Source organism: Equus przewalskii, chromosome 11 (genome assembly GCF_037783145.1).
Source record: "Equus przewalskii isolate Varuska chromosome 11, EquPr2, whole genome shotgun sequence".
Taxonomy (NCBI): Eukaryota; Metazoa; Chordata; class Mammalia; order Perissodactyla; family Equidae; genus Equus; species Equus przewalskii.
This window is the reverse complement of record NC_091841.1, coordinates 33,023,931-33,048,226: the sequence shown is the minus strand read 5'-3', so window position 1 is coordinate 33,048,226 and position 24,296 is coordinate 33,023,931. Positions and strand designations below refer to the sequence as shown.

Below are 24,296 nucleotides of genomic sequence, written 5' to 3'. Positions count from 1 at the left end.
GGGATGTGAGCAGTGTGGTTTGGGAGGCCCCAGGCTCCGGTGGCCCTTGGTGAAGAGCTCTGGATGGGACCCTGGCGGAAGGGAGTCCCGCACCGGGCCCTGGCTGTGAGGATCAGCGTGGTCTCTCAGAAGCCCTCCCGTGAGGCCTGTGGCCATGCAGGAGCTGTGCAGACAGCCGTGGGCACTTCCTGTCTCCAGGGACCTTTCTTCTGTGACGCGTCGCGGGCGTTTGCTCGCAGCTACACAGACCTGCGTTGTCTCTTGTTCTCGGCTCTGAGTCTGTCTTTTAGAGACGTCTTTAAGGAGACCTGGGAGGTGTGGGAGGCATCCCCTTGTTGGTGACAGTTAGCGAGGGCGCTGTAGGACCACGTCTCACTGCACAGGTGACATGCCCTCACTGTCACCTGAGACGACTTATGGAAACTTCTCTCCTCCAGTCTGGGAGGACAGCCCTTCAGATTGGGGACAGCCTGAACACTGAGAAAGCCACGCTGATTGTCGTGCACACGGATGGGAGCATCGTGGAAACCACCGGGCTGAAGGGGCCCGCCGCGCCTCTCACGCCAGGTACCGCCCTTCCTGCCCCAGGCTCTCCGGAGCAAAACGTGTGCGAGAGGTTGTGCAGTTTATTCTGGGGGTTGACTTATTTATTTTGTGGTAAATTTGGAATAGCAAACATTAAGTTTAAGTAGAAAGAGCGGGATCTTCCAGGCCAGGAGGGTCTTCCAGAGTGAAGGGGCCACGCCATCGGGGCGACGGTCTCTGAGCAGCCAGAGGGTCTGCGGGTAGAATCCAGTGGACTTCCTTGGGCTTTTCTAGTTATTTTCGGATGTATCCGGTGTCTCTTATTTTCAAATGCTTCCTTTGTTCAAGGTCCTCAGTCTCCTCCAACTCCTCTGGCTCCTGGCCAAGAAAAAGGTGGCACCAAATACAACTGGGACCCGTCGGTGTACGACAGCGAGCTGCCCGTGCGGTGCCGGAACATCAGCGGCACGCTGTACAAGAACAGGCTCGGCTCAGGTGAGGGCGGCCGCCTCTCTGCGGGGCTCAAAGCTTCCCTCCTTTCATAGCTCCCCACGGTAAACTGGGGCCCCGGAAGGCTGTGGGTAGGAAGACAGGAGATGTCAGTGGCTCACGGCCCTGGGAACTAGGGCCGTGGAGAGGTGCGGGGCGATTTAGGGAGCAAATTGAGAAGACGTGGTGACCCCTGAGGGGGAGAGGAACAAGGGGAGAGGCGGGGCTGGAACGCGCTCCCTCAGTTCCTGGGTCAGCTTGGTGCCTGGAGGCAGCGGGTTCTGGAAGCGGGGTGGCTGTCACGGGCTCTGTGTGGGGCGTGGTTGAGCTTGCAGTGCCCGTGGGCAGTGGCTGGAGAGGTCAGGCAGGCGTCGGAGGCACAGACTGCCGTGCGGCCTCGAGGTGCAGGTTTGCCCCGGCGTCTGAGGAGGAGCCAGGCGGGAGGCGGCAAGGAGAGGAGAAGGCAGGAGGGGCCCGGCCTGGTGTCGGCCGGCTGGACCTGGCCGTGGGAGGTGGTGGTCATTCTGGTGGACGCACGTGTCGTTGCAGGAGGCCGGGGGCGGTGCATTAAGCAGGGCGAGAACTGGTACAGTCCAACTGAGTTTGAAGCCATGGCAGGAAGAGCCAGCAGTAAGGACTGGAAGAGGAGCATTCGCTACGCAGGCAGGCCGCTGCAGTGCCTCATTCAGGTGCTGTAAGCCTGCGCTCTCGTCCCTGCGTCTCGGCACAAAGCTTCAAGGGGCAGCGAGGGCGTCTCCAAAGGCTCAGGCTGTGGGGCATTCCGACGCTGCCCAGCCCAGAGGCGAGGCCCACAGACTGGAGTCAGACAGACTAGGTTTGAATCCTCCACTCACTAGCTGTGTGACCTTGGGCAAGTTACTTAACCTCTCTGTCTCTCAGTTTCCTGATGTTTCAAATGGGAAGATGATGATATCTGCCCCACACAACTGTTGTGAGGAGTGGATGAGGCAATGTGACAGCTTCTGTTTGCACACACGTGGCTTTTTAAAAGGCACCTCACTTCCATTTGCTGCAGTTTACTCGTAAAAGCAGGGGGCTGCCTGTCCCTGTTTCTGGTTTAGCTCCTTGGGTGTTGATAAAGGGACACTGCCTGCGGGACCTTTCACTCCCTAGAAGGAGAGAGGTAGGTCCTGCCACTACCGATGGCGTCGCAGAGGGGGAAGTGTCGGGAGGAGAATTTGGCGGGGTTGCAGGGTTTATATTTGTGAGTGGAGGAGAAGTGGTAAAGCCGCCTGAAATCTAGTGTGGACGAGTCACGTTACGGGCCCACTGTGTGATGTGTGACGATGCTTTTTAAATTTCAGGACGGGATCCTAAACCCACACGCCGCCTCCTGCACCTGTGCCGCCTGCTGCGACGACATGACCCTGGTAAGCTGCTGGTGGCGGATGCTGTGCAGTTAGACGCCCATGAGCGGACGGCTGCCGAGCCAGCCCGCAGCCCTCTGCGTCCGGGCGCTCTCTCCCTCCGTCCTCTGGCTGGGAGAGGGGCATTGTCCCTGCTCCTCTCTAGGGCTTGCTTGTCCCCTGTGTCCCTGGCTCCCCTCGGATCATCTGGGGCTTCCTACCAGTGTCTCCCACAGTCTCTTTCCAAGCATCACTCGGATAACTGGCGCCTCGGCGGAGGCACGTGGTCGGCGCTGCGTGGCTGCTCACGGATGTTACAGGAGACTTTCTTAAGTGACTGAAAGCTCCCCTAACATCACCGTCTTAACCCCCAAACCAAATACACACACTTTTTTTTAATGGTCACAACAAATGTGTATGTGGCATTTTATATTCTGCGTTTTTTAACATTATGTCATGAAAATACTACACTGAACTTATTCAGGTATAGAGCTTCTAATGTCTTTTGGAATATTTCCTTATCCTGCATTCATAACTGTTTCAAAAAGAATGCATATTTTCATCGATTTTAGTATATGTTGCTCCAAAGCTTTCAAAAGCATGAGACTGATTTGTAATGTACGAATGTACCAGTTTTGTGTCAGCTTTCATTAGTGTTAATATTATTTTAAAATGTTTTAAAGTTAACTTAAAGGCTGCTTAATGAGATTTCCTTATTTTATTTTGATTATTTATCTCATTAATTATTAGAAGATACGAAAACAATTTAATGGGAGAGACAAGTCAGGTACTTGAGTGGAGAAACTAAATGTTCTAAAACTGTCCAGTTTGTGGATAGATTAGTGTGATTCTAGTAGAATAATCAGTGGGACATTTTTGTGAATATAAAGTGATTTTAAAGTTCATTTGGGAAAAGTAATAGGTGAGGTTCCCAGAGATCTTACAGGGATCAGAGAGCGGCAGGAGTGAGTTCGTTCCCGTAGGAAGATGAGGATGCGTGGCGGAATTCGTTACAGTGACTCCAAATGCTGAAATGCTCAGGTGTAACTCTAACAAAACGTGTATAGAATTTGAATACTGAAAACTGCAAGCTGCTGCTGAAGAAGTGGGGGAGTCCTGAAGACTTGGACAGACGTCCTCTGCCCACGGACTGCAAGATGCGACATAGCACCGGTGTCACTTCTCCCCACACGCATCTGTGGGTTTAACACGATTCCTGTCAGAATCCCAGCAGGATTCTTTGTATGTATAAACAAGCCGATTTCTTTATATGGAAAGGCAAAGAAAACAGGATAGCCAAGACAGCATCGATTGAGCAAGAAGACTGAAGTTGGAGCAATCCGCGGCCTGTGACTTAAGGCTGCTGTCTTGGCGCCGTGATCTGGGAGCTGCAGTGTTGGCAGAGGGCGAGACCCGCAGACCTGGGACCCAGACGGGCGCATCCACAGGGAGACTCGAAGTTGTCTCTCCAGCATGCGGTGCTGGCACTGGTGGACATTTGTAGGCACAGAGATGCACTGGACCTGAACCTCACACTTGACGCGCACACGGGTTCAGGAGGGATCCTAGATGCACATGTGAAACAGAAATAGAACTTTCAGAGGAAAACACGGGGAAAATCTTCATGACCTCGGATTAGACTGAGGGTTTCTTAGACATGAAACCAAAGGCACCATCCATAAAATAAAAAAATCGGTCAACTGGACTTTTATCACATTTTAAAATTTTGGCTTCCACTGCAGGAATGGTGGTGTGAAGAGCTCTATGGACCTGCTCCCCAGAGAAATAACCATAACTGGTGATATTATTAAAAAAACCACCACTGAAATTCTCTGGAAATTGTCCTAGGGGCATACGACAAATAGAGAAACATTGATCCAGGAAATCTAGGTCTGCGAAAGGAGAGTGGGAGGCTGGCGCCTGAGCCAGGACCGCTTCCCTCCCTCGCTCCCCTCCAGCTCAGCGCAGAGGAAGCTCCACTCCAGGTGGTGCAGCCAAGAAAACGGGGCCCTTCTCCCCATAGCTCCCAGTCAAGGGGTGTAGGCTTGCACTGGAGGGCCAGGCCACCAGCATTTCACATTGTCTTCAGCCTCGAGTTGCAGGAACTGAACTCTGGGAAAGTGCGGCTGAGAGACTGAGGGCTCCCTTCCTTCACCCAGCCACTTCTCAGGGGGCAGAGGCTCTTTCCGGGCACAGCAGGGCAAGAAGACTGTGGCCTTAGTCGTCCTCACCCCAGCTCGCTCCGAGGGTGGAGGCCTGTGCCAAGAGGCCAGGTGAGAAGACTTGTCCAGCCGGGCTGTCACGCTGATGGACGTGAGCACTGTTCCTGGTCCTGCTCTGGAGCAGGGCTCAGATTTTGCCCCAAGGGAGAGGCAGGCCATGAGGACAGAGAGCTCCAGGGGTCCCCCCGGAGGAACTGGCTTTATTTGGAATAGAGTGTGGGGACGTTCAAGCCTAAGGGTGCCCTTGAGAACAGTGGAGGTTTCTATGGTGAGTGTGAAGGGAGGCCGGTGGCGCACGACAGAGGTGAGCGTCAGGGGAGGCTGGCAGTCTGTGGGAGCCACAAGCTGAAGCAGTGGTCCAGGGAGAGTGACAGCTCCCAAGAGCCCTCCTGGGGTGAGAACAGCCCTCAGTGACCTGCTCCGAAGCCACCCGTGTTGCGAGCCGAGGAGATCGGTTCAGGCGATGGAGCACTGTGGCCGGGGCGCCGTGGAGAACAGCAGAGCCGTCAGCTGGAAGCGAGTGGAACCGGCAGCTGGGTGTGACACCAACAGAGGCGACAGCTCAACGCAGCTCACGGCACTGGCAGCCGGAGGTGACCAAGCGTGTGCCCAGGGCTGTGCTCACGCAGCCGCAGGCCTCACTGCCGGGTGGAGTCTTCATAGAGGAGTGCAGTCGGGTCCCTGACACGAGCGGCGGCAGGAAGCCCTGGAGGGGGAGTCAGTCCCCACGCTTGGTATAAAAGATTGCCTGAAATGTCCAGTTTTCAGCAGAAATTACGAGACATGCCAAGAAACAAGAAAGTGTGAGCCGTATGGAAGGAAAGCAGCAGGCAGCAGACGCTGCCGTGAGCGCCCAGGGCTCGGCTTTCACGGGCGGGTGCTCCCAGGCTGCGCTCTTTGTGTTCCGAGAGCTGCAGGGACTTCTCGCAAGCCGTCTTGGTCTGCGTGGCCTGCCATCCGGTGTCTCACCATCCTGGAGGTTGAAGTCCAAGGTCCAGGTGCTGGCTTGGTTCCTGGCTTGCAGGCAGCTGCCTTCTCGCTGTGTGTGCACCTGGCAGAGGGACGGAGGCTCTGGTGTCCCCTCCCACAAGGACGCTAATCCCGTGGATCAGGGCCCCACGCTTGTGACCCCAGTTACCCTTCGGCACCTCCTTACTCCAGTACAGCCGCACTGGGCTCAGGCCCTGCACGTGAATTCTGGGGGGACGCAGTTCAGTCCAGAGCAGAAGGTGTGATGCCAAGTCTCATTACATGGAGAGTATTGATAAAGAGAAATTACAAAAAAGAACCCAGCGGAGGGGTCGGCCTGGTGGCGAAGCGGTTAAGTACGCACGTTCCGTTCTCGGCGGCCCGGGGTTCGCCAGTTCGGATTCTGGATGCAGACATGGCACCACTTGGCACGCTATGCTGTGGTAGGCGTCCCACATATAAAGTGGAGGAAGATGGGCACAGATGTTAGCTCAGGGCCAGGTTTCCTCAGCAAAAAAAAGAGGAGGACTGGCAGTAGTTAGCTCAGGGCTAATCTTCCTCAAAAAAAAAACCCGGTGGAGATTCTTGAACTGAAAGCAGAAGAACAGAATGAACACTCGCCGGAGTGGCTCCACGGCAGACTTACCTGGCAGCAGGGGGGCCCGCGGGTCGGCGTCCCTCAGGTTCCCGGGGCTCCGGCACTGAGCTGGGCGCCGCTCCTCTGCTTTCGGGCGGTCGTCTCTGCTCCCTTCTTCTTCCCTTGGTTCCCAATTGTCTTCTGTCTTCTAGGAATTCCTAAAAATGCTGTGTGTTGACGATGCTCTTTCTGGTTTCGAAGCATCGTGAGTCATGTGTTCTTTGTGAAAGCGTTTTTTCTGTCATTTTAAGGAATTGGGCCTCGGAGAGAGGTAAGGGTTTTACGCGCAGCTCGCCGTCCTACTGTACTCTCGCTGTGTCGCTCGTGTGGCCAGGAGACAAGGCTGTCACTTGGTAGGAGCAAAACGCAGACAGCCCGGGCCACCTCGAGCCTTTCCCTCCATCTCCCTCTCCTCCTGCAGAGCGGCCCCGTCCGGCTCTTCGTCCCCTACAAGAGGCGCAAGAAGGAGAACGAGCTGCCCACCACCCCGGTGAAGAAGGACTCCCCCAAGAACATCGCGCTGCTTCCCGCCACCGCTGCCACCACCTGTGAGTTCTGTGGACAGCCTTCGTTTGCGCACTCTGCGCCACCACACGGGGCTCGGCTGTGTGATCCTCAGTTGAAAGCAGACGCCATGGGGCCGGCGGGGTAGTCAGCAACCCCCTCCTCCTTCCCTGACCTGCCTGTGCCCCTGGGGCTCGGGGGCAGGGCCTTCCTAGTGACGTGGGTGCGGGCTGCTGAGAGCGGGGTGGCCGCACACTTGGTCCTTGGTCTGTCCAGCCTGCCCAGGCCCCTCCGAGAGGTGACAGTGTTAAGGCCTTCCGAATGAGGATTTCTCTGAGTTTTGCTTTTAGCAGCCTTCAAAACGCTCCCGTGTCGTATGTAAAACTGCACAGCTGTCTAGGAGAGGGGGATGGGGAGGGTGGGGGAGAAATCTGGCTTTTTTACCATAAGGTGGGTGGGAAAGATTTAGAGACGGGAGAGGCCTCGACGGGAGAACACGTTAGAACTCGCCCATTTGTTAGAGACTGTGCAAGACCATCCGTCTGAATCGTGGGCCTTTATACAGAAATGTCCGTGAGCCCCTGTTGGCGCTCTTGGCCCAAGTCCTTTGGGTGGTAAGTTCAGGGGTCCCCGGATAGGGTGGAGCCTGGTCTGGGATGGTGGCAGCGTCCTTGTGCAGGTCAGCCAAGAGGAGCTGGAGCGGCAGAAACACCTGGGGACATGACTGTTTTTATCTTCAACTTGGATGAAAATCCTTTTCTTAATTCAAACTACAAAGTAGTTTTTAAATGATTTTGAGTTTTATTTTTTTTTCCCGAGAATACATTCACGTGTTCAAAATTCAAACAGTATGAACAATGTGTAGGGGAGTCTGTCACAGCCCCAAGTCTTCCCCCAACGGGCGCCCGGGGTCGCTGGTCCTTGCAGAGGGGCCTGGCGTGTGTGCGGGAGGTGTGTGCTGTGTCTGCGTTCTGGCCCCAGCTCCTGGGGTCTTTCTGAGATCTGTGCTGCGGGGCGGGTCTTGGGGTCCCCACCGTGCAGTAAAGAGCGCTTCTGCCTTTCCAGTCACCGTGACCCCCTCAGGACAGATCACTACCTCTGGCGCTCTGACCTTTGACCGGGCATCCACTGTGGAGGCCACCGCCGTGATCTCGGAGAGTCCGGCCCAGGGTGACGTTTTCGCAGGAGCTACAGGTGAGTTGTCTCAGCGCCTTCCCACCATGGCCACACACCCCTGCTGGGTGGGGTTTGTAGGCAGCCTGGCACTTAGGGGGGGCCTCGGGCAGGGGTGTTTCATTGGTAGCGAGCCCTGCAGGCACCAGGCAGGTAGGGGTGTGTGGGGGGCGTGTAAGGTGTATGTGGGGGTGGGGCAGGTAGGGGTGGGGGTGGGTAGGGTGTATGTGTGGGTGGGGCAGGTAGGATGGGGGCAGATAGGGTGTTTGTGGGGTTGATAGTTGTGGCAGAGGGCACAGGTCCTGAAAGCTGACAGTGCCCACAGGGTTTGGGGGCTCCTGCTCTAGAACAGCACTGTCCAACAGGAACATGGTGACCGTGGTGGGTAGTTGTGAACATTCTAGCAGCCACGTTGGGAAAATAGAAGCAAACATGGAAAGTGGCTTTTGTACTGTATTTTATTTCACCCAGTGTACCCCAAATACTGTCGTTTAACAATTCAGCTTCTGCCGTTTCCGGGCTCCGTAGCCATGTGTGGGCTGAAGCTGCCCCGTGAGTGGTGCAGCCGTGGACGGTCCGGGATTCACCGGCCGTGCAGGCGGCTCACGAGGCCGTCTCTCCCCCTCTCTCCCGATAGTCCAGGAAGCGGGCGTGCAGCCGCCGTGCCGGGTCGGCCATCCGGAGCCCCACTACCCCGGCTACCAGGACAGCTGTCAGATTGCGCCGTTCCCGGAAGCTGCGCTGCCAACGGCTCATCCCAAGATAGGTCAGTCTGGAAGAATTCAGCGCACGTGCAGGCCGCTGTCTCGGAACTGCTTCTGTGAGAGAGGGTCCGGGTGGGGGACGCACCGGGTCGGGGCTGCCGGTGTTTGAGTCAGGTTCTGTGAGAGCACGCCGCGCCCGTGTTGGGGTGTGTGCTGGCAGGCTGCGTTCCCAGACGGCAGTGCTCCCGAGAGGCCGGACACCACAAAGCTGGGTTTTTGGTCTGTCTGTGCCGTGAGGCTGCGTGCTCGCCGGGCAGGGTGGGGCCCACCCCGAGCCGCTCTGCTCTCCCGTGTGCTGACAGAAGGGCTGGAGGCCGACATTGGCGTCCCCAGGCCCCACACCTGGAGATGGTGTCCCGCTGCGTGTGTGTTTGGACTTGGCCTTCTCAGTTACCCGCACACTCTGGACACAGTTCTGTGTTGAGAGACTTTTCTGAAGGAGCCCCGTCATCCCTGCGGTGGATGTTTGTGTTCTTATGTTTTTCTCGTAGACAGTGGAGCGAGACAGGAACTTGATCATAAGTGTAATCACACCTCACCTCATCCTCGCCGGTCGGTTTCCTAATTCTCCCCTTTGCCTGTTCAAACCCTTTCCATCCTGAAAGCTCACCGTGCTTCTGCTCCTCCCCACACCTTGCCTCGGCCCCAGCCCCCAGCCCCCAGCCCCCCGAGCCCCTCAGCCGGGCCACATCCCTGGTGAATCTGCTGGGGCTGGGGGTCCTGCCTGGCCCTGGATGAAGGAGGTGTGCCCTCCCTGTGTGGCAAGTGTCTGCATGCAGACGCCCCTCAGCCCACGCCCCGCCTGTGAGATCATTTGCTCCCTTCAATGTGGCCTCGTGGTTTCCTGTTTTAGTCAGTGGGTTGTAACCTGTCACTGTCATTGTTTATGCTTGGATTAGTCCAGCTTTGGCCGGCGGGAGCCCTTTGAGCCGCTGCTGCGTTCTCTGTCCTCTGACCTGCCCTGTCTGTCTTGGAGCACTTCCCTAATTTGTGGCACAGTGAGGCCTTGGAGGCTCATCTTAGGTTTTCGGTTCCTCCAGGAGTCCTGACCCTGTTACTGGGACATTCTGTTTCAAAGCCGAGTCTGGCCCTGCTCGCAGTGGGCTGGAGCTGGTCGTCATGGCTCTCAAGCGCTGTGTGCGTCTCCTTCCAGCCCACGTCCAGTGACCCACGTTGGGAGCTGGGAACAGGTCTTGGTGGAGTGTTCTCCCCAGGAAATCAGCAAATGCTGCAAGTCAGGGTTTTTTCCTGGGAGGCTGGATGTCAGACATTTACCAGCACACCCTGGGTGCACTCATCACGGTTGGGGTGTCCGTGCCCCAGCCCTCTCAGTGGACAGAGGTGGGGAATGTGCACACACACACGCATCTGTGTTCCAGATCTGTCTACATGTGTTGAGTCTCCAGTTCCTGTCCAAAACCACAGGGTTCATTCTCGTTTCTTCCCTTTCCATCTTTGTAACTTTCTTCTCAAACTGTGAGAAACGCGAGTCTCGTTATCCTGAGTCACTTCCCATGGTGACCACAGACGTCCGGGAGCACTTTCTAGTGAGCAGAGCCAGCCAGGAGACTTTCGTTCTTTGGTTTACTGTTGAATTACTGATTCAGTCTGGAGCCGCCCCCTGCCCTGTCCTCTCCTGGGTCCAGGGATGCTTCATGGCACCCTGCGCAGAGCACGTTTCGCTTGTGGTCTGTTGGTGTCATCTAGAGCATCTGGCTTGCAGCCTGTGCCCGCGGTCGCCTCAGTGGGGTGCTCTGGAGGCGGCACTGGGAGCTGTGGCCTGGAGCTCTGGCCAACCAGCGTCTCCACGTCTTCTGGAGCCTTTCAGGAGGGGGTCAGGTGCCATTTACACCTGGTGATCGCTTTACCGCCAGACTTTCCACCATTTGATGAGAATTGTTAATGGAGGGCATCTTGAAGCTGGGAAGCATATTAATTTCTTGCTTCATTTTGCTTTCCAAACATTCTAGTGTTGACATCCCTGCCAGCCCTGGCCGTCCCGCCCTCTACCCCCACCAAAGGCGTCCCTCCCACGATGGTCAATGGGCTGGAGATGTCGGAGCAGCGGAGCTGGCTGTACCTGGAAGAGATGGTCAATTCCTTGCTCAATACCGCCCAGCAACTGAAGACGCTGTTCGAACAAGCCAAGCAGGCCAGCTCCTACCGGGAGGCCGCTGTGGCCCAGGCCAGAGCTCAGGCCGATGCGGAGCGGAAAGAGGTAACGTCAGCGCAAGCAGGGGCGTGGGCCGTGCTGGCTCCTGGGGCCTGCCGTCAGTGTTTACGTTGGCTTACAGAGCCCACTCCCCACTTTCCTGGAAAAGGAAGACTCGGAGAATCGTTTGTAAATTAAATTAAGCTTTTCTTATAGACAAGCGATAGCTGTTATTGGTGAAGTGTTTGTGTTTTTTATAAATACGATTGGTTTACTTCAGAAGAGGAAACAGTTACACACACGTGCCAGCCGTTGTCTGGAACACTCACCCGTAATGGCCACGGTTTATACTCCAGCCTGTCGTTGTGCAGTGAAAACGCGTCTCGTATTTTATCGAGTTTGGAGAGACCTCGTTTGGTGGGGCTGTGAGGCAGCTGTCGGGGCACATGCACGGCCTCCCCTGTACCCCAGCTCTCCTCCTGCACCTCAGGGCCCCTCGGACCACTGTCTCCCCCACTCTCCGTGCGTGGACGGTTCACTTCCGGCTTCCAGTGCGTTCTTCAGAAGTAGGGTCTTGTGCACAGAGCTTCACACCCCAAGCGTTTCTGGGCAGCCTCTTGTTCCTGAAGCACAGAAGCCACTCAGCCCCTCGGCTTCTCTTTGTAGAAGGTCTTTGGCTGACTCAGGGCTTCAGCCCTCCAGGCAACTAAGGGTGCAGCTGGGGCCACCACTGCAATGCCTGAGGTGACTCACCGGAATCAGAGAGAAGGCTCTGGCCCTGGGAGGCCCCAGGAGTTACAGGAATTGGGACGAGAGAGGGGGCCGTGAGGGCCTGTGCCACTCTGCCGCCCAGGGGGGCTTCCAGGGCGGGAGGTGGAAGGCCGTGCAAAGCAGAGCCACGTGCTTTAATGGGAGCTTTCTCAGTTGCAGTAAATGGGGACTTCAGTTTGTAAACTAAAGTCTCATTAAGTTTTTTGTACCAAATCTATATAAGGAAAATATTTTTCATTTACTCCCTACTTTTTATAGATCAGAGGGAAGAAAAGCTTTTCCGTTTTTTAATTTTCTAAATGATTTCTTAATGTGCGATTAATTTGTTTTCAAGGGAGAAAAATGTTTCTGCTACTGAAGAAACATAATTTAAGAATACTTCAAAAATATATAATTCCAAACTAACACATACTCAACACTGAATTTTACAGAAAAGAGAAAAGCATAAAGGCAAAAAAAATCAATAATGACTGTTAACATTTTGAAATATTTGAGGATTTTCTTGATTTCTTACCATTATTGATTTCTTTCTTTTTTTTTCTGGAAGATTGGCCCTGAGCTAACATCTGTTGCCAATCTTCCTCGTTTTTTTTTTTCCTCCCCAAAGCCCCCCAGTAGGTAGTTGTATATTCTAGTTGTAGGTCGTTCTGGTTCTTCTATGTGGGATGCCGCCTCAGTGTGGCCTGATGAGCGGTGTGTAGGTCCACGCCCAGGAGCCAAACCAGGGAAACCCTGGGCCGCTGAAGCGGAGCGCACAAACTAACCACTCGGCCACAGGGCCAGCCCCTGGAGGACATTTCTGAGTGATACAGAATTCCAGGTCGTCGCTTTTGTTTCTTCCAGCACTTTGAAGATGGCATTCGTCTTCTCACCTCCATGGCCTCAGCCGTCGTCTGTGTTCTTGATCTCCTACACGTAGTGTTTCTCTCTGCCTGCTTCAAGAACTTGGTTTTGGGGGCCAGCCCACTGGCGCAACGATTAAGTTCACATACTCTGCTTCGGCGGCCCAGGGCTTGCAGGTTTGGATTCCGGGCATGGACCTATGCACCGCTTGTCAAGCCATGCTGTGGTAGGCGTCCCACATATAAAGTAGAGGAGGGTGGGCACCGATGTTAGCTCAGGGCTAATCTTCCTCAAAAAAAAAAAAGGGAAAAAGAGGAATTTTGCTTTGTCTTTGGTGTTTAGCAGTTTGTCTATGAGGTGCCTGGGTGTGGTTTTCTTCATATCTTAGGTTCCTGGGGTTGCTGATATTTTAAGGGCATGTGGGATTGTCTTAATCAGGTGTGGGAAGATATGCAGATACAGAATGACTGTCATGAAGAAGTTTACACTCACCGTTCCCTAGAAATAAGAGGCACGCCATGCCACGCTGGGCCACACTTGGCCACACCGGGCCACGTGAGGAAGTACCAGGTCAGTCAGGAGCAGAGAGAGTGGGGAAAATGTGGGGGAGAGCCTTTCCTGTGGTGTCTGTGGGAAGGACCCAGCAGGGGGAGCCAGCTCAGGGTTGGCCGGTGGGCTCTGGGGCCTAAGGGCTGTCCCTTGGTGATCAGGGCAGATGCACAGTGGCCCAGAGAGTGAGAGCCCCCTGGAGGAGGAGGTTGGGGTGTGGGCCCGGGGCTGGTTGGTTTCCATCTGAAAGGCACGCTCAAGGGCGACTTGTTTACTGTCTCCAGGAGTTCGCTCACCCTCTGGTGTCATTGAGGCCCAGGCACATGGAGCACTGGCTGCGGAAAATAAAGAGCAGAGTTAGCCCAGCTGAGCTCCTTGGATCTTCAAGTTGGTTTCCCCCCAGTTTTGAGATTTTCTGTCACTGGTTTTATAAATATGCTTCACACCCGGTTTCTCCCTCCGCCCCTTTCCCTTACGAGTGTTCTGTGTGCTGATGCCTGGCAGCACCTGTGGGTCGTGAGCCTCTGGCCCTTGGTCCCTAGTCCTTTTTCTTCCCGTTGTTCAGACTGGATAGTTTCTGTTGCTCAGTCTTCTGGTTCACCGAGCCTTCCTTTGGTCGTCTCCCAGATGCCAGTAAGCCCATCTGGTATATTTTTCATTTCAATTATTGTGCTTTCTAGATTTAGAATTTGAAAGTTAGAGTTTCTGTTTGGTTCTTCAGCATGCTGAGTCCAATCAGGAGCTAGAACGGCAGGTTAAACAGAAACTTTAAAGAATCATTAACTCTGAGGAGGATATGAGAAACTCCGCGGCACGCTTGGTCTGCTGGAAAGGACCCAGGGCAGAGTGCGGTGGGAAGGGCTCCCTCTCCAAGGCTGGCATCTGGACCTTGCTGCTGAAGGCATGGTTCACAGGCTCTCAGAGAAGTTTGCTGGTCTGGCTGGCTGGAGCCGGCCTGGAGTTTGCCGGCAAGCAAATGACCCCCTGTGTGTTGCTGGGGGCAGGCAGTCGGGAACTGACAGGGCAGCATGCAGAGGGGTCCAGGCAGCCTTCAGAACACGCAGGGCAGACCAAGGCTGCAGGTTTGCAGAGAGACTGTGTCCTGCCGAGCCTGGGCAGTGCTCCGCTGGGTGTCCTGATACCCACACGACCCCTGGCCTGTGCCGGGAACTTCGGGAGAGCCCCTCCTTCTGTGTCGGCTCTTACGTCCTCTCCTGAGAAAGCGTGCCATCATGCCCACCCCAGGGGAGATGCCCGAGGATTGTGTTTTCATGGAGAAGATGGCAAAGGGGGTTTGCATGCTGAGGGGCACTAAGTTGAAAATCTACTCTGTTCCTTCCAGCAGTATCCTTTTCTCTGCGTCTTTCCCCAGCTGGCCACTCAGTAAGATCATCTTTTCCTTGACTTCAGTGTACATCTTCATAACCGTGTCTTGTAAAATCGCAGCTAATCCCAACGTTGGGTCATCTCAGGGTCTGTTTCTGTTAACTGCCTTCCTCTTGCCGATGGGTCCTGTTTTCCTCTCCTTACACGTCCAGTAATTTCTGGGTGTTTATTGGACTTTTTGGTTCATTCATGGTGGAAACTCTGACTTGTGTTGGATTCTGTTATCTTCCCTGGAAAAGCGTTGAGTTTGGCTCCAGGAGGTGGTTGAATGCCTGGCTGGACGTTTGGGTTGTCTCTCCTTTTTGGCTCTTGGGAATAATGCTGCTCTGAAGGTCGTGTACAACTTTCTTTATAAACATGTTTTCATGTCTCATGGATGTTGGAGTTGCTGGGTCATTTGGTAACTCCACGTTTAACATTTTGAGGAACTGCCACCCTCTTTTCCGAAGTGGTTGCCCCCGTTTGTGTTCCCGGAAGCCGCGTTGTGGGTTCCTGTGTCTCCACAGGGTGTTGTGGGTGTTGCCGTCCTCGTGGGTGTGGCGTGGTGTCGCTGCAGTGTTGGTGTTTCCCTGATGACTGAGGGCGTTGAGCATCTTTTCCTGTACTTCTTGACCACTTGTATGTCCTGTTTGTATTTTCAAATCCTTGGCCCGTTTTTAATTTGGGTTATTCATGTTTCCTTAGAAAAAGTACTTTTTTAAAAAAATCAAAGTAATTGTAACAATTAAGGTTATTCGTTGATTCCGTAAATAGCATTGACGCCTGTTATGTGGCAAGTACCATTCTAGCCACTGAACAAGTGTTGCTGGGTCCTGTAATGTTTCTTTTTGGTTTTTGTAATTTTTCTCCCAGAATCACAAGGCATTTGAGGTCATTTTAGAGGGAGACATGGGGACCTGAGACATGGCTGTTTGCTGCGTGCCCCACGCCCCAGACTGTGTGGGAGACGGCTACCAGCTCTATGGCCGGTTGTCCTTCAGGTAAAGAAAGCCTGTTCACACAGCTGCCCCGGGGCGTGTGCAGGGGATGAAAAGGAAGGAGTGTCTGACATGTCTTGCTAATTCAGATTGTACGCAAAATTGTAAATTGGAGAGCAACCTCTTGCCTTCTCACTTAGAAAGCTCCCTGAACCCTGGGGTACCGGCCAGGGACCCGGTCTGCACTCGCCCCTCCCCCGGTGGCTGGTGGAGGGTAGCTCCCCGCTGCCGAGATTGCATTTGGGGACACCGCCGTGTGCACCTGTGCCCTCCTCGCCTTCTCTGTCAGGGCCCGGAGCATCTGGGCTTTTCTCCCTCCCCGGGAACACAGGGGCAGCTCGGGTTTGGGGAGCACCAGCTGCATAGAAAGCTGAACTTCACGCTGGCGAGGAAACGAAAGAGGAAAATATTTTTAACTTTTGGTTTTACATTTTTCATTACCAGTTTTGTGGACCATTTTTCACAGAGTAAAATTTGTAATTTAGACACATTTTCTCCTTCAGTGAAAGTTGTCAAATGACACATGGACTGAAAACAAAAGTAGATTAAAACACACTGGAGTATCCCTCCCTCGCCCGGTGTCAGTAACTTTCAGGGAAGTGGAGGGTGCTGAGTCGGCTCTGTGCGTTTTCTTTTTCACAGAGGAGTAGCCAGTGAGCTCAGAGTCACTCTTCCTCCTCTCACTGTAGAGGGTCCAGAAGCTGAGTTGATGTGACCCACAACTTGTGATAAGGTGGCAGGCTGTCCCCAGCCTCCTGGCTCTGTCCCCCGCCCCATCACAGGCCGCCTGCCACCCCTGAGCAGGAGTGTCTGCTGTCGCTGATTTGACACAGTTCCCACCCCTGAAAGGCTGGGCTTTGTGTTTTATTTGTAATCGTATGTATTTCTAAGAAAGAAATGCGACATGAAATCCCTTTATCCTCAAAATCCCCCATTTGGTAGGAGAATGCTAAGCCCTTTAGTGAGATGGCGGGGCCGAGCCGAGCTCCCTGCCCCCGCTGCCCCCATCCGGTCCTGCGGCCTGAGCCCTGGGAAGGGCTGGAGCCAACGGGCACGCCTCCCTTCTTGCGAGCTGTCGACAGGATGGGTCTTTTTTTTTTTTTAAGATTTTATTTTTCCTTTTTCTCCCCAAAGGCCCCGGTACATAGTTGTGTATTTTTAGTTGTGGGTCCTTCTAGTTTGCGGCATGTGGGACACCGCCTCAGCATGGCCTGATGAGCAGTGCCATGTCTGCACCCAGGATGTGAACTACCGAAACCCTGGGCCAGCGAAGTGGAGCATGAGAACCTAACCACTAGGCCCCAGGGCCAGCCCCCTAGGATGGGTTGTTCTTGAGTCATTTTATGACGGCTGAGCACACAGCCTAGGGGTGGCCAGGTGCCACACGTCCATGCTCCTGTCGGTGTCACAGGCCCGAGTGGAAGCCGCAGCCCGACGCGTGGAGTCTGATGGTCCACATGCCAGTGGCGTAGAGCCTGCTTCTCTGTAGCCCAGCTGGCAGTCGCGTGCTTGCAGCCACGTTAACCATGTCTGGCTCTGTGTGTGTCACCTGTTTCACAGGGGCAACAGGTCTGACCCCTGGGGCACCATGATGACCACAGCCCCTGGGCGCTGGGTTCCTGTGAGATGATGACTGGAATTAGAACTGGCGGCTCCGAGCCTCGAGGGGAGTGCAGGAGTGCTGGAAGCTGCAATCTGAGCAGCGTGCGGCTGGAGGGACTCCAACCATGGCCCATGGTTAGGGTCAGGGCCGTGGGTCTGGAGTCGGGCCTGGGTCTCAGGGAAGAGGAGTGAGGAGGCAGGTGTTGACCCGGCTGCTCCCTGCAGAGCTGCTGAGTGACTTTCTCCTGAGGGATTTGCTGTGATGAGAAAGTTCGACACCAGCCAGTTTGGCCGCAAATCTCCCTTCCCTGCGCCTCTGCTGATGAACAGAAGTTCTTATTTGCTGGTCGTGCTTCTGTTTGACTGTGATGTTGGGAAGAGGCCGGGTCGGAGGGGCAGACGCCGTGGGACTGCAGAGGGCCGTGGGCCCCGGTCTCTGCAGGGAGCGCTGGGGCGTGGGGAGGAAGACGCCGAAGCCATCGGAGTCAGAAAGAGGTTGCAGAAAACCTCCCTTGTGAGCTCCGTGAGCGAGAGCGCAGGGCCTTGCAACAGAGGGAGGGGAGGTTCGGGGCTGCCTGCTTCGACGTTTTATTTAGAATTTTAAAAAAATCAACTTTAGCCCCGCTGAAACCATTAAGGAGATTTTTGCCGGATTTTGATCGTGGGGTGTTTGTGTCCGCGTGTGTGTAATTAGCCCTGCAGAGATTAAACAGGGCAGAAGAGCAGATGCCCTTCCCCATCAAGGGCATGGTGTCCGGCAGAGGCCGGCCACGTGGCTGCAGGGTCTTGGGTGACTGCCATGGCCCAGCTGGGCGCCAGCCCCGCGTGCTCCGGCCTGAGCCCTCCTCCTCTGGTCTGTGTCCGCATCTCTTCACCCTTGCCCAGCCTTTTTCTGATCGTGCTCACTTCCCTTTTCAGAGGTGAGTACAGCTCAGCACAGATGGGCCCTGGAGGAGGAACGTGCACAGGACCCTGGGGAGCAGGGCAGCAGCTCTCTGCTCGGCCAGGCTGGATTCCGGGGAGGCTTCCTCCTGGCTGTGCCGCGCATGGCGAGAGCACTCTGGTTTCTCTTCTCCTGCAAGGGCGCTGATCCCGTCACAGGGCCCCACGCTCGTGGCCCCATCTATCCTCAAAGGCTCTGCGTGTGCACTTCAGGGGGTGTCACAGGCCGTGTATGGGCTCAGAGGTTTCTCCCCTTAAAGTGACCCCCTCTCCACACTTGGTCCCCGAGCAGATCCACTCGGGGAGGTCCTCGTCTTGGATGGGGGGAGCTAGGCATGTTTCTGGAACCTTCTGTGTGGCAGTCTGCTTGTTCGTGTGGATGTATCAAGATGGGCTCATTTGTATATATTTTATACTTGGGGTTCTAACCCAGACCTGTGCTATTTATTTGCTCACATTGTTGCATCTTTGGCTCCTGTGTCCCTTTGACCGCGCCCCGTCCTGAGCACCTGCCTCCTTTCTGGCCCGCCTTGGGCATCTCCTGCCCGGCCCTGAACCGGCCGTTCCTCCAAGGGGCCCTGGTTCCTTCGCTGGAGGACAGTCTGAGGAGCCAGGATCTGGGCGTAGTGGGCTACTTGCTTGCGGGCCCTCAGCCGACGGCACGGAGCCGTGTGTGTGCCGACACGGCCTCAGTGTTTCCGCCCCGGCCCTCTGTTCCTGTGCAGGAAGCTGACGTGAGCTGGTGCTGCCAGTGTCTGACTCCAATCCGCACCCCTGAGTATTGTTTGCTAAAAAATGCCTTTCCCTGAGGGAGCGTGGGGGAAGGCCCAGGGCTGGGACGTACTCACTGTGCAGGGAGGCGCCAGCGCCTGAGGGCTCGCTTGTTAGGACAGGCTCTTGATGCAGTTCAAAGCTATTTCTTAAGTGCTTACTGTATTCCGAGAACCCTGCTGGGTGCGAGGGGCCCACCGGGTGCAGGTCCAGGTGAGCGTGCTCTGGGGGGGATGGGTGTGACACAAGGGGACTTGCAGCCCCTGAGGACGGTGAGGAAGCCTCTCAAGGCTGTGCTGGCTCAGTGTGCTGGGCCTCCGCCCCACAGCCCCTTCTCCCCGGATGCAGATGCGGGAGCTCCACCCGCCATTGCCCTCTGGAGACCTCTCTCTGTGCTGGCAGACTTAGTCACTTAACGTTGGGCACTGAAGTTGTCCCTCAGAGTCTGCCTCACACTCACATTTTCTGAAGTGAGCGAGTGCACGCTGGGGTCATTTTATGGAGGAAGAATGTCAGTCACAGTAAACGTAGCATTTTGCAAAGAAGGAAGCTGAAATCCAGAACAGAGACTGGAACCAGTTCGCTCTTTTGAACACGTGCGGAAAGCGTGGCAGAGGTGGGATGCAGCGGGATGTCAGCAGGCGTGTCGGGCCTGTCCGTGTGCTGGTGCCACAGTGACCCGCTGACCCGTCAGCAAAGGCCCCGCCTGCTGGGGTCGCCAGGAGTTCTCGCCGGGCCCCACCCAGCCCCACCTGGCTCGTGTCTGCACTGCAGACGGCCTTCCTTACCTGTGTGCAGTCCGCGGTGGATTGGCAAGAAAGCTGCAGTCATGCAATTTAGGGACAAAGCACACCAAGCGTCGACTTCGGTGGCCCACACGGATGGGCTCGGGCGGTGGGTGCTGGGGCTGGAGCCGCAGGCAGCTGTTGACGAGAGTCCACACGTGCCCGGCCGCAGAGGCCCTGCGGGCGTCTCCAGGACCTAGACAGACGCTCCGGGAATGTTCTCGATGGTGAGCGAGCTGTTACTCCCAGGGCTGGTTTTCTGTGCTTACTTGGCGGGAGTGAAGTCTGCAGTTTGGAGAGAAGTTTACGTGTTGACGTGGTGCAAATTTTCCAGTCACCGAGGGTAGACCCCTTTCGAGAAAGAGAGGGAATGTGTGTCTCGGCAGCTGTGGGGACGGGGACACATGTCAGAGTCCTCGGGGAGACTGGGCCTCATCCTGTGTGCACTGGCACCCCTCGTCCCCCACGTCTCGGGCGAGGGCTCGGGGCGTCCCCGCACTGACCTCTCGTGTCCTTCTTGCAGCAGTCCTGCGTCAACTGTGGCCGGGAGGCCCTGAGCGAGTGCACCGGCTGCCACAAAGTCAACTACTGCTCCACCTTCTGCCAGCGCAAGGTAGCGTGCCCACGCCCCGCCACCCCTCCTGGTGTGAGAGGCCCCCTGGGTGCTTGGGTCTCCGGCCACCAGGCCTCCCTGCCGGCCAGGCTGTCCCTCCACGGAGGCACTGCCAACCCACAGCGTCCTGTCCCCCAGGCCTCGGCCTTCCCCGTGGCGTCTGCAGGCTTCTTTAGAGCCCTGCTGCAGCCGCGCGTGGTGTGTGCTGTGCCCATGCGAGGCCCCAGAGCTCTGTTCCCATCGGGAGGCCTGCTCCAATGGGGGTCCCTGCTCCCATGGGGGTCCCTGCTCTGCGGCGGCTGTAGCCCAGGGGCAGGGCCACTGCTCAAGGTGGCTTTTGACCTTGTCACGGTCAGTGCTTCCCAGCCCTGGACGCCTCGTCCTAGATCGTGAAGTCACAGTGATGTTCACATGTATCTCTGTTGCCATCATTCAGCCATCGATTCTAAGGAAATCAGAGGATTTTCTGAGTAGCACCCGCCGGTTCAGGTTATCGCTGCTCCCGCCGTTATTCAGAGAGGGGCTGTGCCGGGAGCAGCCCCGCCTGTTCTCCCCTCTTCTTTGTGCCCATGTGAAATGTCCCAGTTAAAACGCCGTATGCTGGGTGGATGGACAGTACACACCTAGTCATGGCCTCGCTGCGCGGCCTCCGCGAGGTGGACTTGCATCTGGACACGGCCTCTCCCCGGCCGGGGTGCCCCATGCGGTGGCTTCTTGAAGTGCCCTTCCATCCACAGAAACCCTCAGGAGGGCAGGTGTCGGCTGGGAGGGGGATGGAGGTGGCCGTCTAGGACCAGTGTGTGGGCACGTGGCTCATCCCACCTCTGGAGTCTTCAGATGCCTGAGGGCCCCCCAGGGTGCCGTGTAGAGATGGACAACAAGGAACGAGCCTGTCCTCGCATCCTGCAGGACCCCAGGGGGCCTGCCTGCATTTGGCACCCCAAGAGCTCTGCTGCCCCTAGGTGTGTCTCTTGGGGTGGGAGCTGCCCCCCGGGTTTGCTCTTAAGCCCTGGCCCGTCCCGGGTGCTGGAGATTTAGGACTCAGAGCCAGAAGTCTGCTTTCCCCTGAGGTTTCAGCTCCAGGCTCGTGCACCGAGAAGAGGGCATCCACAGCCGCCTCGCTGCTCTCCGGGGCCGTGACGAGTGCCAGGGCCGCGGGAGGAGGGGCTAAGATACGGTGGCAGCCGGGAGGGCCAGGCTCTGTGCTGGCCTGTGATCCGAGGGGTCGGCTCCTAGAGCTTCCCTGCATTTGAGCCATCACGGGAAGATTCGCGGGCTTGTTTCTTGATGGAATTGTTTCAGCCACATGACGTTTTCTCTGAGTGCAGCCTGCAGTCTGGGGACCTCTCTTCATGAACGGGGCACGTCACACTGTTGCTCCAATCTTGTCGACAGACCTGTTTCTTCCCTTGATTAGTGAAGCTTTTGCTCTTTTCACATGCTGCTTGATAAAGACATATGCTCTGGGTTCTATTTACTTAAATTGATATAAAGTGAACTTCAAAAACGATTATTCTCATGTTGGATCCAAATGAGCACAAATGATCCAAGATGAACAGGATCTGAAAGACAGGAGGCCAGCTGCTTGTGGTAAATGGTGAGTGCTGGCCTCACACCTCCCGGTCCCATCTGGTCTGGCTCCCTCGTTCTCTGCGCTCCTTAGAAGACTTGGAGAGGTGGTCAGGCTGCTTGTCTTGTCACAAGTTGGACAAGGACCATGACTTGTTTTGGGTTTTAATTTGCAGACTTCATTTTCTTTCCAAATCCCATATGAGGGGTGTGTGCACACGTGTGTGTTTTATATCTTCATTGAGGTATAATTTACATCCTATAAAATTCACCCATTTTAAGGATACAATTCCATGTTTTTTTAGTAAATTTGTAGTTGTGCAAACATCACAATTCAGCTTTAGAACTTTCCGTTACCATAAAAAGACCTCTGAGCTCCCCCGCAGCCCTTGGGAACCACGAATGTACTTCCTTTGTCCAGAGATCTGCCTTTTCTGGGTATTTCCTGTGCTGGGACTCTCACAGCCTGTGGGCTCTTGCATCTGGCTGCCTTCGCCCAGCGTGTTCTCGAGGTTTGTCCATGTTGGAGCAGGTGGCAGTGCTTCTTTCCTTTTTCTGGCTGCACGATCTTCCCCTGGGAGGGTGGACCACGTGTGCCTCCGTGCAGGTGACGGGCGTCTGAGCTGTTTCTCCTCTCTGGCGACTGTGAATAGTGCTGCTGTGAGCATTCACATAGAGGCTTTTGGGTGGATGTATGTTTTGTTTTGGCTGGATACCTAGAATGGATTTGCTGGGTCATAGAGTAAACTAATGTTTAACTTTAATAAGAAACTTCCAGACTGTTTTCCAGAGTGGCTGCCCCCCGTTTTACTTTCCCACCAGCAGCAGATGGGGTCTCCCTGCTTCCTCGCCAACACGTGTTACTGTTTGTGTGAGGACAGCCGTCCCATGTGTGCAGCGATGCCACGGGGAGTTGTAATTTGCATTGCCTAGTGACAGATGATGTTGACTAATGATCTGTCCATGTGCTTAGTAGGCAGTTGAGTATCTTTTGGGGGGAAATGTCTATTCAAATCTTTCACCCATTTTTCAGTTGGATCGTTTCTCTTCTTATTGAGCATCAAGAGTTCTGTGCTTCTCTGTCAGGTACATGGTTTGCAGATGTTTTCCCCCAGTCTGTGCCATGTCTCTTTCTTTTCCTAATAGTGGTTGGTGTTTGCGGGACAGAAGTTTTTAGTTTTGTTGAAGTCCAGAGTTCATCAGAATTTTGTTTCATGGAGATCACACTGTGGTGTCGGAGCACTTTTGTGTAACTCAAGGTTAGGAAAATCTCCTGTTTTCTTCTAAAACATGTACACTTTTAGCTCTTATATTTAGGTTTATGATCCATTTTTGGTAAATTTCTGTGTATGGTGAGAAACGCCGTGGACTTGGCCCGGTGTGTGTGAAGTTTTACATACTGCATGGACGGACAGTCCCCTTTCAGGTAATTTTCAAATTAAACTTTCATTCTTTTGATATAATGATTTCAAATCTTAGTTTATTATTATACAAGTCAGGTACACTGACTGTAGAGAATTTGGAAAACATAGGCCCACAGACAAGGAGCTGGAGTTCTGCCGTCCAGGAACCCCGTTGCTGTGGGAGGCACCCCAGTGTGTGTGTGTGTCCTGTCCCATCCTGTCTCTTCTGCCCGCCCTCGCCGTGTGTCTGGTGCACCTCTGTCCAGCCATCTCCCTGCTGTCAGGCCTCCTCTGGAGGGAGGGGCGGCCTGTGTGGCAGCCCCATTGTCCCGCCTGTGCCGGGCTGATGGCGGCGCCTGCCTGGAGTGGGGCAGTGGGCATGGGAGGAGCTGGGGTCTCCCTCAGCGCCCACACTGTCCCCCATCATCCTGTGAGCCACAGCCACCGACCGCCCCATGGACACGTGGCTGGCTCCAGCTCTGTTTCTTCTCCTTTGCAATGATAACATCAGTGTCAGCGCTTCTCTGCGTGGACGGTTCTTTCTTTGGGTGAGACCCCTGAAAGGGGACGGGCTCAGAGAATGACGTGTTTGGGCCGCTCGGTCTTTCAAGGCTCGTTAGCTGTTTGCCTTTTGAGCTGATCCCTTAGAAACGAGGGTGGGCAAGGCTGGGCTTGGCAGAGACCAGCGGGAGGGCCGGCCGCACAGCTCGCGCAGGCTGCAGCCTCAGCTGGAGGGTCCCACCTGGCCCTGCTCCCCGGGGAGATGTCACTCTGGCTGGGGCAGCAGCCCCCGGTAACGTGGATGTCCTTCCTTTCAGGACTGGAAAGATCACCAGCACATGTGCGGGCAGTCAGCGGCCGTCACCGTTCAGGCCGACGAAGTCCACGTCACTGAGAGCGTGATAGAGAAAGTCAACGTGTGAGAGCTTGCCGGGTCCCCTCTCCGCGGTGCCGTGTACCTGTCGCGGGTGCAGGACCCCTTGAGGACTTTGGGGTTGTTGAGGAGAAGGTGAAGAAACTTGCTGGCCAAGTTATTAACAGACTTTGAGTGACCTGTCCCTTGGCAATGAACTCCTGCCGCCGGAAGCCCCGAGGAGCGCGGGGCCGCGTGGGATGGCGGCTCCTCTCGGTGCTCTTTTTTATCCCTTGGATCCTGAGTGTCCGTCTCACCCACGGGTGTGTCGTGTTCTGTAACACTCGTGTACATACATGTGTCTGTCAATAAAGGGGATGTCCCCGCTCCGCCCGGACGGGGGTTCCACTCCCGCGTCCTCACGCCCGCA

At 55.3% G+C, this 24,296-nt stretch overlaps 1 protein-coding gene across 10 annotated transcripts in view; it reads left to right on the top strand.

Annotated features, from left to right (window-relative positions):
- Positions 1–24,296, top strand: part of DEAF1 (DEAF1 transcription factor) — a 29,747-nt gene extending 5,451 nt beyond the window's left edge. The window contains exons 3-14 of one of the 10 annotated variants that reach the window (XR_011524234.1): positions 438–567; positions 874–1,020; positions 1,564–1,703; positions 2,340–2,405; positions 6,631–6,757; positions 7,779–7,907; positions 8,524–8,652; positions 10,621–10,868; positions 12,855–12,986; positions 15,204–15,331; positions 19,952–20,041; positions 23,832–24,296. Coding sequence is in view for 6 of the 10 variants with exons in the window: in XM_070565842.1 (XP_070421943.1) it covers positions 438–567; positions 874–1,020; positions 1,564–1,703; positions 2,340–2,405; positions 6,631–6,757; positions 7,779–7,907; positions 8,524–8,652; positions 10,621–10,868; positions 12,417–12,642; positions 19,952–20,041; positions 23,832–23,908 (1,509 nt within the window). In the remaining 4 variants the exon portion in view is untranslated. Of the gene's footprint in view, positions 1–437; positions 568–873; positions 1,021–1,563; positions 1,704–2,339; positions 2,406–6,630; positions 6,758–7,778; positions 7,908–8,523; positions 8,653–10,620; positions 10,869–12,416; positions 12,643–12,854; positions 12,987–13,249; positions 13,580–15,203; positions 15,332–19,951; positions 20,042–23,831 lie in introns of those variants that run through there. The other 9 variants (XR_011524232.1, XR_011524231.1, XR_011524233.1 and 6 more) reach the window with 9 other exon arrangements.